Source organism: Pelophylax lessonae (genome assembly GCF_965119305.1).
Source record: "Pelophylax lessonae genome assembly, chromosome: 7".
In the NCBI taxonomy this organism is placed as follows: Eukaryota; Metazoa; Chordata; class Amphibia; order Anura; family Ranidae; genus Pelophylax; species Pelophylax lessonae.
Genome location: NC_138774.1, coordinates 44240506 through 44252678, shown reverse-complemented (window position 1 = coordinate 44252678; position 12173 = coordinate 44240506). Strand labels below are relative to the sequence as shown.

The window sequence follows — 12173 nt, the reverse complement described above, 5'->3', positions numbered from 1 at the left end:
ATCGGGATTGAGGACGGATATGTGAACTGTCCCTAAGTGACTGTTTGCTGGTAATCAGAGGAAGCCCAACAAGTCATCATACGCAAGCCCTACAGGATAGTGCTACACTTCTTTAGCAATGTAGGAAAACTGGAAATGTAATTTAGTAATACAATCATAGTACTCAGTTCTCTTATACACTGCTCAAAATAATTAAAGGAACACTTTTTAATCAGAGTTTAGTATCAAGTCAATTAATCTCCTGGGATATTGATCTGGCCAGGTAAGTAGCATAGGGGGTTGTTAATCAGTTTCAGCAACTTTGGTGTTATTGAAATTAACAACAGGGACACTAGATGAGCAACCTCCAATACAGGAATGGTTTTACAGGTGGAGGCCACTGACATTTTTTTCCCTACTGATCTTTTCTGACTGTTTTTCACTAGTTTTGCATTTGGCTAGGGTCAGTGTCACTACAGGTAGCATGAAGCGATACCTGGATCCTATAGAGGTTCAACAGACATTCCAATGCCTCCAGGGTGGCACATCAATACGTGCCTTTGCCAGAAGATTTGCCGTGTCTCCCACCACAGTCTCAAGAGCATGGTGGAGAATTCAGGAGACAGGTAGTTACTCCAGGAGAACTGGACAGGGCTGTATAAGGTCCTTAACCCATCAGCAGGAACGGTATCTTCTCCTTTGTGCAAGGAGGAACAGGATGAGCACTGCCAGAGCCCTACAAAATGACCTCCAGCAGGACACTGGTGTGAATGTCTCTGACCAACAATCACTAACAGACTTAAGGATGGTGGCCTGAGGGCCTGACATCCTCTAGTGGGCCCTGTGCTCACTGCCCAACACGTTGGAGCTTGATTAGCATTTGCCATTGAACACCAGAATTGCCAGGTCCGCCACTGGCGCCCTGTGCTTTTCACAGATGAGAACAGGTTCACCCTGAGCACATGGGACAGAAGTGAAGGGGTCTGGAGAAGCCATGGAGAATGTTATGCTGCCTGTAACATTGTTCAGCATGACCAGTTTGGTGGGAGGGTCAGTGATTGTCTTGGGAGGCATATCTATGGAGGGAGGCACAGACCTCTACAGGCTAGACAATGGCACCCTGACTGCCATGAAGTACTGGGATGAATTACTAAACAATGCATGCATTGTTTCAAACCATATACAGTTCAATAAACAACAGGTGTGATGGGGGGTAGGGGAGAGGAATCCGATCTCAAGCCCGAACATTTATTGACACATAACGGAGAGTGGGGGAAAGGGAAATCTTCAGACCTCCTCTTCCTCCATGAGATCCATCAAGTTATAGTCTCTGAGCAGACTGTGAAACAGTCTGCGACAGTCCTCAATGGACATTGTCTCCCCCTGGTGGATAAGGCGCTTTCTGGTGAACCATAAAGCGTCCCTAAAACAGCACAACACCCGCCAGATGTTAATATCCTCCTGGGAAAAAGTTCCACAAAAAGTCAATTCAGCACACCAAAGTCTTTGAGTTCAGGTTCCAAGGCCCTCAACAGGCTCTGTGCAAAGGGGCACTCCCAGAAAACGTGCAAAGCAGTTTCCTCCTGGATGATGCAAAATGGGCAGTGTCTGTATCTGCACAGGTTTCTGGCATACATACAGTAAATGTCCTGAGCAGCAACCCCCCTGGATTGCCGTCCATGCCAGATCTTTGTACCTGTTGGTGAGTCTCTTTGAAGAGACATTCCTCCAGACCTCTTTGCAAGTAGCTGAAGGTAGGCCTGGAACAGTCTCCACAGTGTCCATGGCTCGGATCAACTTGTAGATAGTTTTTGGCTTCCACGAGTCGCGCTTAACTCCATGCAGCCCCTGCTCCTTGATAAACTTAAAAGTGTCCAAGTAATACCAAGGAGTGTCCCATCCTTTACACCATCCACTTCTTATTGGTGCTCCCAAATGGCAAAAGACAAACGTATCCCCACAAAGTGCTCCTCACCTACATAAATAATCTCACCTGGTGTAATGTGACCATTACAGCCAAGTAGGGTCAATAAAAGCTTTTTAGCCTCTCCAGGGCTACAAGCAGCGTATTCCAAGTCTCCTCTCCGCTATCTCCTCTGAAACAGCCCGTAACATCCACAATATGTATAAAGGGAAACTCTAACCCGTGCACAGCTCTCCCTCCACAGCTTGCTCAGCAACAACACAATAGACACTGAGCCGAAAGCTCCACTCGCTGCTGGCCGGAAACACGTGCCTATAGGTGTGGTACTCTCAGTACCATAATACATAGACAGAAAAAGGACAATTTAAACGGTGTGTGTTTACTATAACTTTAATTAAAAAAATGTTAACTAAAAACTACACATATATTTACAGAGACCAAAGAATGTCCCAACATCTATCTGAGTAATATGCAGATTTGCTTACTCTGGTGCGAAAGCAAGGAGGGCGAAAGACATGGAAAACAACGTAATCCACAGCAGCCTGAGGTTCTGTGCTGGAAAGAGTTCCCAGCACAGTGACAAAGCAGTCTTTGACACAGATTACCATCATGGCTCCCAATTATGTAAAAACTATGAGAGCCAAGTGGGCTTTAATGCCCGGCGATCGCATATGTGCTCATAGCTTTCTATGTGCTCTAGCTTTCATATGTGCTCAGAGCTTTTCTCGAGGGGCAGATCGAGTTTTTGGCACCTTGGTCACTGTACCACACACACTTTTTTCCGCACCTGCCTCTTGGGATGGGCCTTTTGGCCAGGACCAGAGGAATTTCTTATTTGTTGTGTGTCCACGTTTGTCCCTTTTGGTTGTCACTGCACGACAAGTACGGCGTAGGTCCTCGGGCCTGCCCTGAAAGTCTTGGGGGGTGGATATGGCCTTCTGGCTTAATTCGTCCTCTCTCATGGGGTCTCCCTTCAGGGGAGCCACACCTAGTACTTGGGGTGGGCTGTTTCGGCAGTCCCCCTGGAGAACGGGGTCACACAGGTCTCTGCTGGGCAGGCCATAGTGAGTACCTCAATCCCTGTCAGGAGTCTTGCGCCCAGGGGGATCAGGGTCAGGGCCCTTCCTTCTCGGAGGAGGGCCATGTGTACGCCTAGTGCACTTTTTGTGGTTCTTACGTTTGCGTGTGTGCACTTTTTTACACACCAGGTGTTAGTTTGAGTGTGTTTCATACATCACGGGCTTAAAAAAAAAAAAAAAAACTGTGGGATTTAACTTTTCCCAGGAGGATAATAACAATGCCTGGTGGGTGTTGTGCTGTTTTCAGGAAGATTTATGGTGCGCCAGAAAGCACCTTATCCACCAGCGGGAGAGAATGTCCATTGAGGACTGTCGCAGACTGGTTACTTCCCTCCACTCCACCCCTCCTCTCATCACCTGTACATGTTGCTCTTTTTTTTTTTGGCTTTTCCCTCGATTTCAGGCAAACATGACTGGCCACGCCTCTTCATGTATGTCAGTCGCCTTAGGCGAATGATGTGCACACTGCCCGCTGTGCCTCCCAGGATATGCACATCACATATCTCAGGAGACATAGACTTCCATTCAGAAAAGGAGGAGGAGGAGGCCTGTCCACTGAACCAGGAAAAGCCAGCAGGCATTTCCATGACATCAGAACAGGGCGGCTCAGGACAGAACTGTAGCCGCGCATGAAAAGATCTGTGTGACGTTGCTGGATCCACTGGATGGGTGAGGATCTGAAATCTGCATATACCACCTTAAGGTAAGGAGGGGTATAAAAAAAAAAAAAAAAAGGTGGTGGCGGGCTCAGATCCTCTTTAACCCTAATGCTTATATGCAGCTGCAGGAAGGGTGGGCCTTATGCCCACATGCCACACATATATGTACTGTATATAGGGCTTAAGGTTTCTGTGCACTCCCGTACAGTGACTGACAGCTCCTGCTCTCTGTTTATGACTGGGAGGTGGCAGGAGGAGATCCTGAGAATGGGATGTCCGGGTCACTTCCCAGCATTGGAATGCACTTAAAGCGGTGGGAGGGGTTAGTCTGATTTGATCTGGTCAGATAGCCCCTCCCATTCTCTACCATGCAAGTTTGGGTGTGGAAGTTTGTGCAGGGGGTGTGGCTGTTTGTCAGCTCTACAACCACAGACCACTGCAGTGTGAGGGCTGGAAGTAGCATTTTCTCTGAGAGTACAGGGTCTTTCCAAGCAAAAATTAGATACATGAAATAAATGATAAAATGCAGAGTACAGGACTACAAAAATATAATAATTGTGGAACTTTAAATTGGTTTTAAACTTTTAAAAGTCCTAGGTGCAGACAATGCATTGCTTTCAGATCTTTGCTAATGGTTCATGCCCACCTTGCTGCTGAACCAATCAGAGAATCTGCATATGACTAAGCAAGATGCTGGGACAGTCTTTGTCCTCTGATTATGAGTATTTGTATAATTTTAGATAACTCTACGTTTTCCAAGTGTTTCAGGAGTCTCTAGTGACCTTCATTATATATATATATATATATATATATATATATATATATATATATATATATATATGAGATTCAATAACTGTTATTAGAATTGAGTGTCCATTGCAGTCTCCCCAATGTTTCGGAGTTGAGTGGTAATAGGATCCTATGCTGGACGGTTTAGAAAATGTGTATTACAGCTCTTTTGCTATTTGCCCAGAAGGTTTTTGTTTACAAGAGCCACCCAATCAAATGTCAAAAACAGAATAAGTAGACTTACTAATAATTATGTCTATACTAATAATCTTGCTGACGTGCATGTGTATTTATGGTGTGCCATTTTGAAAAACTGCCTCCTGCACTACTTTATTGCGACTTTGGTCCAGAGAATGTAAAGTTGCACCAAAAGTTGCCATAGAAATCGTGCAACTTAGGAGACGCACTAATGTGAATGGAGCCTTAATGCAACTCATATATCCATTTTTAACATAACAGAATAAAAACACACTTCTAATGAAACATCAGTTGATGTCAGTGTGTACATCCACCATCAAATGCCAAGATGTGTCAGTTGCAGGATGTATGAAATCACAGATGGAGAGGGATCCTTTCATCAACTGCCACATGTGATGGCTAATGTGGCTTCCCTTCAACTGCTATTGAAAAATATAATCTGTACCTCTAAATAAAATAAATGCAGCAAACCTATTCATTGTCTTTTCTTATTTTTCCCTGAACAGAATCAAAAACAGGAAAACCATCTTCTTGGCTCACAGCACTGTATATTGTCATCGTTTTCTTTCTTTGTGGCTTTGTGGCGATTTGTGCTTATGTGATCATTGAAAAGAAATGCTATTCAAGTAAGTATGGCGGCAAGGGCCGGAAAGATCTGTATATGGGTACAGTGTATTTTGGGGTGATTTGTATGTTTTAAAGGGAAACTATAATGGTTTTGAGTGATTTAATGTTGATATATTTTCCCTAGTTATAAAAATCTTGCAAACAAAGTCATAACACAATATTGCGGAGCATTCAGAGTTTTATATACAAAGAAGCTGTTTGCCTTCTGACTATTTCTATCTGATTGAAACTTTAAACTAAACAAATCAGGCAGGCTGGGAGTTAAGGGGGATTAGGTCACTGTTCTAAAGCTTGCCAAAGATTGGATCGAAATTCAGCCAGTTCAGCAAACAGCAGCCACATTTTCATCAGTATGTGGCCTTTCCTGTTCAACAGAAGTTGAATGTTAGATCGACTTCTGTTGAAGGAACATGCTGGAAACCTGAAACCACATGATTGTTTCATGGAGTGAGATGTGCTCCTACAGGGGCTGGCACCCACTGTGGCAGGAGCAGGGCTGCTGATAGGAGGGGACCACCAGCCCTACTGTAGGGGGCCCAGGCACACAGGGGTGCCCAAACAGCACAGAGAATAGGTGTGGTCGGGCTGAGGGGCAATTACAGAAGGAAAAAATGTGCGGCTCTCTGCAGGCAGTAGCTGAAAGCCAGTTTCTCCCTCTCCTGCCAGCTTTCAGCTGCTGCAGGGAGAGACACAGACACAGGGCATCGTTCTTGTAATTGCTTCTCCAACACCGATCCCCCTCTCTGTTCTGCCTGTTTGTAAACCCCCCCTCCTCGTGTGCCCCCCGTTCACTTTGCCGCCCCCCCCCCCTCGCACTGCTGCAGGCTTCCCTGTCCTGTAAAAAAAATAACAAATTGTAAAAAAAAAAAAAAAAAAAAAAAAAAAAATTAAACATCGTAATAAATTATTAAAAAAAATTGTAAGCACTTTTAACATTTAAAGTGTGTATATATATATATATATATATATACATATAATTTTTTTTTTTTTTTTAATTTATTTTAATGTAAAAAAAATACAATTAAAAATGGATAATTTACACAAGTTCTTTGTTATGGTTGTATCTGCTAATAAGCCAAGCCTGTAGCTTGTCAATCAGCAGCTGGCCACTCCCAGTCCTGCCCACTGCTTTCTGGATTGGCAGAGCTAAAGCCCTCCCACTGGGAACTGCAATGTTGGGAGGGAGGGGAGAAGGAATGTGAGACTCAAATACAGGAGGATTTGGCTGATTAAGAAAGGTCATAGAATGTTTTTCTTTAATTTATGACTGCCACAGAGGAGATACTTAGCCCTGGTTCACACTAGTGCGCATTCTGATGCAACTTAAGTCGCACAGAATCGCATGACAAGGCAAATCTAATTGTTTCCAATGGTGCCCATTCTAATCAATGTGACTCAGCGCAGTGCAATTTTGGAAAAAGTTCCTGCAATATAGTGGTAATTTCTTCCCCATAGACTTCTATGTAACTCAAAGAAGTCGCATCAGCATTGCATTAGATGCGACTTGCTTGCAACCTTGATGCAACTGCGATCCTACTTTAATGCAAATTTCCTCACAGAAGTCGCATCAGCAATAGATAAGAAGCAACTCCTATATGACTTTGATTAAATAAGTGCATTTTTTTTAACTCCCACCTCTCCTCCCCGGTCATCCTTGCTACCTGAAAACTTCCTTCCAAGCACATCCCATTCACACCTAAACATAGTGGTAAAGCGTGTTCCCACACACTTTTTTGCACCTTTTCTCAATCGAATGTGCTGCCCTATCCATGACAGGCGTTTACGCATGAAGAACCCACAAAAAAAAGAAGAGCAGGAATGCACATTTCTGCTACACTCAGGTGTGAATGAAATGTTCTTGGGAGGAACATTTTTTTGACCGCAAGGATGACCTGGGAGGAGAGGTAATGGTTAAAAAAAAAAAAAAAAAACTGATTTCATCAAAATTTTATAGGAGTTGCGTCTAAATGCTGATGTGACCTTTGTGACATCTGTGTGACATTCTGTGAAGTCAGGTCAAAGTCACAGAAAAGTTGCAAGCAAGTCGCACAGGTTTTACCCAGGTTAAACTGGATGGACTAGTGTCTTTATTCAACCTTAATAACTCTGTCTATACAGTACATAGTTGCACTAGAAACTACAAGAAAGTCACATCGCTTTAGTGCCGGTTCACATATGTGCGGCTGCGGCGATCGCATGTAATGTCGGAGCGCACTGCTCCTTCATCACATGCGATCGGCTGTGCGGTACGAGTTCAGCCATACACTTTGTATGGCTAAATTCGCACTGCACCCGCAGCAAAGACGCACAGGACCCTTTTTTTGCAGCCGCATCAGGATCGGATCGCACAGTGGTTCACACTTGTGCGATCCGATCCTGTGCGAACTGTAAAGATCGCACTGCGATATGCGATCAAACTGGGGGTGTCGTTAACATTTCATTGACACCCCCAGCGTATCGCATATGGCAGTGTGAACTGCCAGGGGTGCGTTTGTGATGCGGGAACAGGCTGCGAATTCGCAGCCTTCCCGCATCGCATAAGTGTGAACCGGCACTTAGTGTGAACCAAGTAATACAGATGCAGGTGTGAGCCAGAAAAAAAACACAGAATATATCCTCATAACGGCACCATCCCATACAAGTACATGTCAAACCACACCAATGACCCTGTAAAAGGGAGGACCACAGCCTGAAAAGGGAGGAAAGGGGCCTCACCGACCACAGGGAAAGGGACTTAGAATGTGCCGATAAATGAGGAAACATCAGGACATCAAATATATAAAATCATCATTTTATTATATCACATTAAATGATGGAGTGCCATCCAAAGAAAATCATATAATATAAAACCAATAAAGTGTTGCACAGTCAATATTGGATATTGTAAGCGTGTGAAATCAATGCGTTGCACTGTTATAGCTTAATCAAGATTCACTCTTACTGATTGACACTGCAAAAAAAAAAAAAAAACAATTAACCGAAAACAAAGAAAAATAGGAAATAAAAAAAAATATATATTTATATAATATATATATATATATGTACTGTATAACAGTACAAAATCAATCATCCTATTTAACCAGAAAAGGCAGAAAAAAAGGGGGGGGGGGGGAGGGAGACTAAACAAAATTTGAGGTCTTCATAGGGGGACAGTGAGAACTTACCCATTTCAATCAAACTGTCACAAACTGTCAAAGAGACCTAAATGGTACTATTATAGAGCCCACCCTATTTTGTCCATAAAGAGATGTGTAGTCCTAGAGGCTTGACTTGAACTTCCAAAATATCAAATAAAGGCCTTTTGGTATCAGAAAGATAATAAGCATGCAAAGCAAGTGACATTACTCAGCTTTAAAAAGCAGGAAAAGGGTCATAAATCATTAAGCTACATGGATCTGGCAATATATACTATATTGTTAAAAGTATTGAGACGCCTGCCTTTACATGCACATGAACTAAACTAAAGGAATTGTAAAGTCAGAAGGTTTTTATCTTAATGCGTTCTATGCATTAAGATAAAAATCCTTCTGTGTGCAGCACCCTCCCCAGCTCCCCTAATACTTACCTGAGCCCATCCCGATCCAGTGATGTCCACGAGTGTCTCGGCTGTCTTAGACTCTCCTTCATGATTGGCTGAGATACAGCAGTAGTGCCATTGGCTCCCACTGCTGTCATTCAAAGTCAGTCAGCCAAGAGAGAGGGAGCGGGGCCTGGCCACAGCTCCGTGTCTGAATGGACTCATGGAGCTGTGACTCAGCTCGGGTGCCCCCATAGCAAGCTGGTTGCTTAGGGGGCACTCAAAGCAAGGGAGGGGCCAGGAGAGCCGAAGAGGGACCCAAGAAGAGGAGGATCGGGCTGCTCTGTGCAAAATCAACTGCACATAGGGGGTAAGTATAACATGTTTGTTATTTTTATTGAAAAAAAAATCGAGACTTTACAATCATTTTAATGGCATTCCAATCTTAGTCTGTAGGGTTCAATATTGAGTCGGCCCACCCTTTGCAGCTATAACAGCTTCAACTCTTCTGGGAAGGCTGTCCACAAGGTTTAGGAGTGTGTCTATGGGAATGTTTGACTATTCTTCCAGAAGAACATTTGTGAGGTCAGGCACTGATGTGGGCCAGAAGGCCTGACTCGCAGTCTCCGCTCTAATTCATCGCAAAGATGTTCGATCAGGTTGAGGGCAGGCCAGTCATGTTCCCCCTCCCCAAACTCACTCATCCATGTCTTTATGAATCTTGATTTTTGCACTGGTCCAAATCATTTGGTGGAGGGGGGGGGATTATGGTGTGGGGTTATTTTTCAGGGGTTGGGCTTGGTCCCTTAGTTCCAGTGAAGGGAACTCTTAAGGCGTCATCATATCAAGACATTTTGGACAATTTCATGCTCCTAACTTTGTGGGAACAGTTTGGGGATGGCCTCTTCCTGTTCAATGTTTATAAAGACATGGATGAGCGAGTTTGGGGTGGAGGAAGTTGAATGGCCTCAACCCGATAGAACACCTTTGGGAGGAATTAAAGCATTAGCGCAGAATGGTCAACCATTCCCATAGACACACTCCTAAACCTTGTGGGCAGTCTTCCCAGAAGAGTTGAATCTGCAAAGGGCGAGCCAACTCAATGAACCCTAAGGACTAAGACTGGGATGCCATTAAAGTTAATGTGTGTGTAAGGCAGCCTTTCTCAACCTTTTCAACCCAGAAGAACCCTACAAATAACTTTCTGGTCTTAGTAAAACCCCTGCTAAAAATTACTTTATCTTCAACTCATAATACATTAGTGGGATGGTCAGTGGGAAGAATGCTCCTTACACTGGGGACATTGGGAGGAATGAGCCCCCTTACCTGTAGCTAAAAAGATCACTTGTGTCAGTGGCAACGCATCTGAGAAATAAAAATTGCTCATTGCTCAAGGAACCCCTAGCAACCTCTGGAGGAACCCTAGGATTCCATGGAACCCTGGTGTAAGGGCAAGTGTCCCAATACTTTTGACAATATGGTGTATATATGCACACACAAGAAAAAGCACACACGCCTTATCAGCCTTAATCAGAATAGTGCACTCTTGTAAGAAGGGGGATTGCTCAGAACCAATGCAGAGGGGTAAGAAGGATGAGTGTCTCCACAGTATAGACAAACAAAAATAATAGTTATATAAATATCCGATGTTTAGCCATTCAAAAAGTATAGGGGGTTAAAATCGTTCACGTACCAGTCCCCAATGCATCCACCAACACCACCATCTGTCTCACCAAACAGAAAAGTTGAGGCTAAGAAGCCTCACTAAATACCCCCTCTAATTAGGGGAAATTGGCTACAGCCCCCTGGCCCCCCCGCGTCTCACCAAACGAGGGGTCTGTGTGAATAAACACGGGCGCCCTGCTCCTCTGATAGCAGCGCCTATGCTCTAATCACAAGCCAAGTATAGCATCACATCCTGGCGAAACCAGAAGAAGTCACGGCCATCTTGAAACACCCATATTCACGAGATAGGAAGTAGTTAGTGCAGTGGCGGCCCGTCCATTGGGGGTGCAGGGGCATCGCCCCCCCCATCCATGCATCCGGCCCCCTAATCTACATGCAGGGCGCCGGACGCATGTATTTTAATGTTTTTTTTTTTAAGCACGTGATTAGAGCCAGAGGCTCTAATAGGCTTCATAAAAGGGTGGGCTCGGGGCGCAGAGCACTTACCCACCCAGTTGTGTGACAATAGTGAATGAACATTCGCTATTGCCACACTGATTGTCCTCCCGGCCAATCAGGAAGCGGGTCCTGAGACCTGTTTTCCGATTTGCCGAAAGGAGAAGGCATGCTATTGGCCAAGAAGGGGGGAGGAGACGGCTTTGGGGAGGGACATGAAGGAGCCCAAGGGGGAAGCCGCCTCCTGTCATTCCAGAGTAACAAGGTAAGTAAACTGGCTGGCAGGCGGGGGCAGTGATATGGGGGGGCCTCTGCCGCCGCCCCCCCCCCCCCCCCGACTGATGGAGCACCAGCCGCCAATGAGCTAGTGTGAACTGAGCCTTAAACTTCAAGCTTATCAAACTCGCATGTGTATCTAAAATGAGTTCTAAAAGCACAGTTAAAGGTATAGAAGACGGAGAATGAGTAAATGATGATCTTATCTCTGCCTTCCTTTATAGGACGTGGACAGCCTGTAAGAACAGAAGAAGAGGGGATAGAAAAAAGCAACTGGCTTTGACTAGCCCTGCTGCAATTCTTTTGCTTTCATATATTCATGTCATCTTTGTTACCTTTTTATTTCACTATTATACTGTTTTATATGTTTGATCTTGTATGCATAAATGCATTCCTGTTCAAAATACCAAAACAAAAAAGAAAGCTGCTATTGGGTATAAAGTACTGGCACCTAGAGGTGCGCATGTCTGCAGCAGACTGCAAGTTCCCATTGCTACGCCTGAATGCCAAACTCTCCTGATGGGCAAATTTCCGACTCTTCTAGATAGTGCGGGAGATTGTGGCATTTCCTCCCATGAGGTCAGGGAAAGCTTCAATACAACCAGGAAGAGCCGGAACTTTGCCCATCAGAAGAGTCAGGTGTTCAGGCGTGATGGTGGAGAATTGCAGGCTGCTGCAAGCATGTGCACCTCTGGGTGTCTGCACTTTACACCTACAGCAGTGTAAAAAAAAAAAAAAAAAATCAATACAAAAAAAAAACACAACTACCTTAAAATGGAACTGCACTGAATCTGAGCACCACAAATCAAGAATGCTATTTAATTAATTAATATTCAAAGCAAACTCCCCCATTTATTCATGTTTCCATGCTTTATTTTGTTGAGAAATCATTTAGAAAAACACTCCATGGCATTTCTGGCAGTGGCCATCTTGAGTAAGGGCAGATGATTCATATAAAATTTACTTCCTGGAATCTATTTGCCCTTAGCTCAGGGATAGGCTGA

General features: G+C 44.3%; 1 protein-coding gene across 1 annotated transcript in view; it reads left to right on the top strand.

The window, feature by feature from the left end:
- LOC309560448 (major histocompatibility complex class I-related gene protein-like) overlaps positions 1–11411 on the top strand; it is a gene marked incomplete at its 3' end in the record, with an annotated part of 48138 nt that extends 36727 nt beyond the window's left edge. The window contains exon 5 of the mRNA XM_082264081.1: positions 11394–11411. Coding sequence (XP_082120207.1) covers positions 11394–11411 — 18 coding nt within the window. The remainder of the gene's footprint in view (positions 1–11393) is intronic.
- Between the last annotated feature and the right edge of the window lie 762 nt (positions 11412–12173).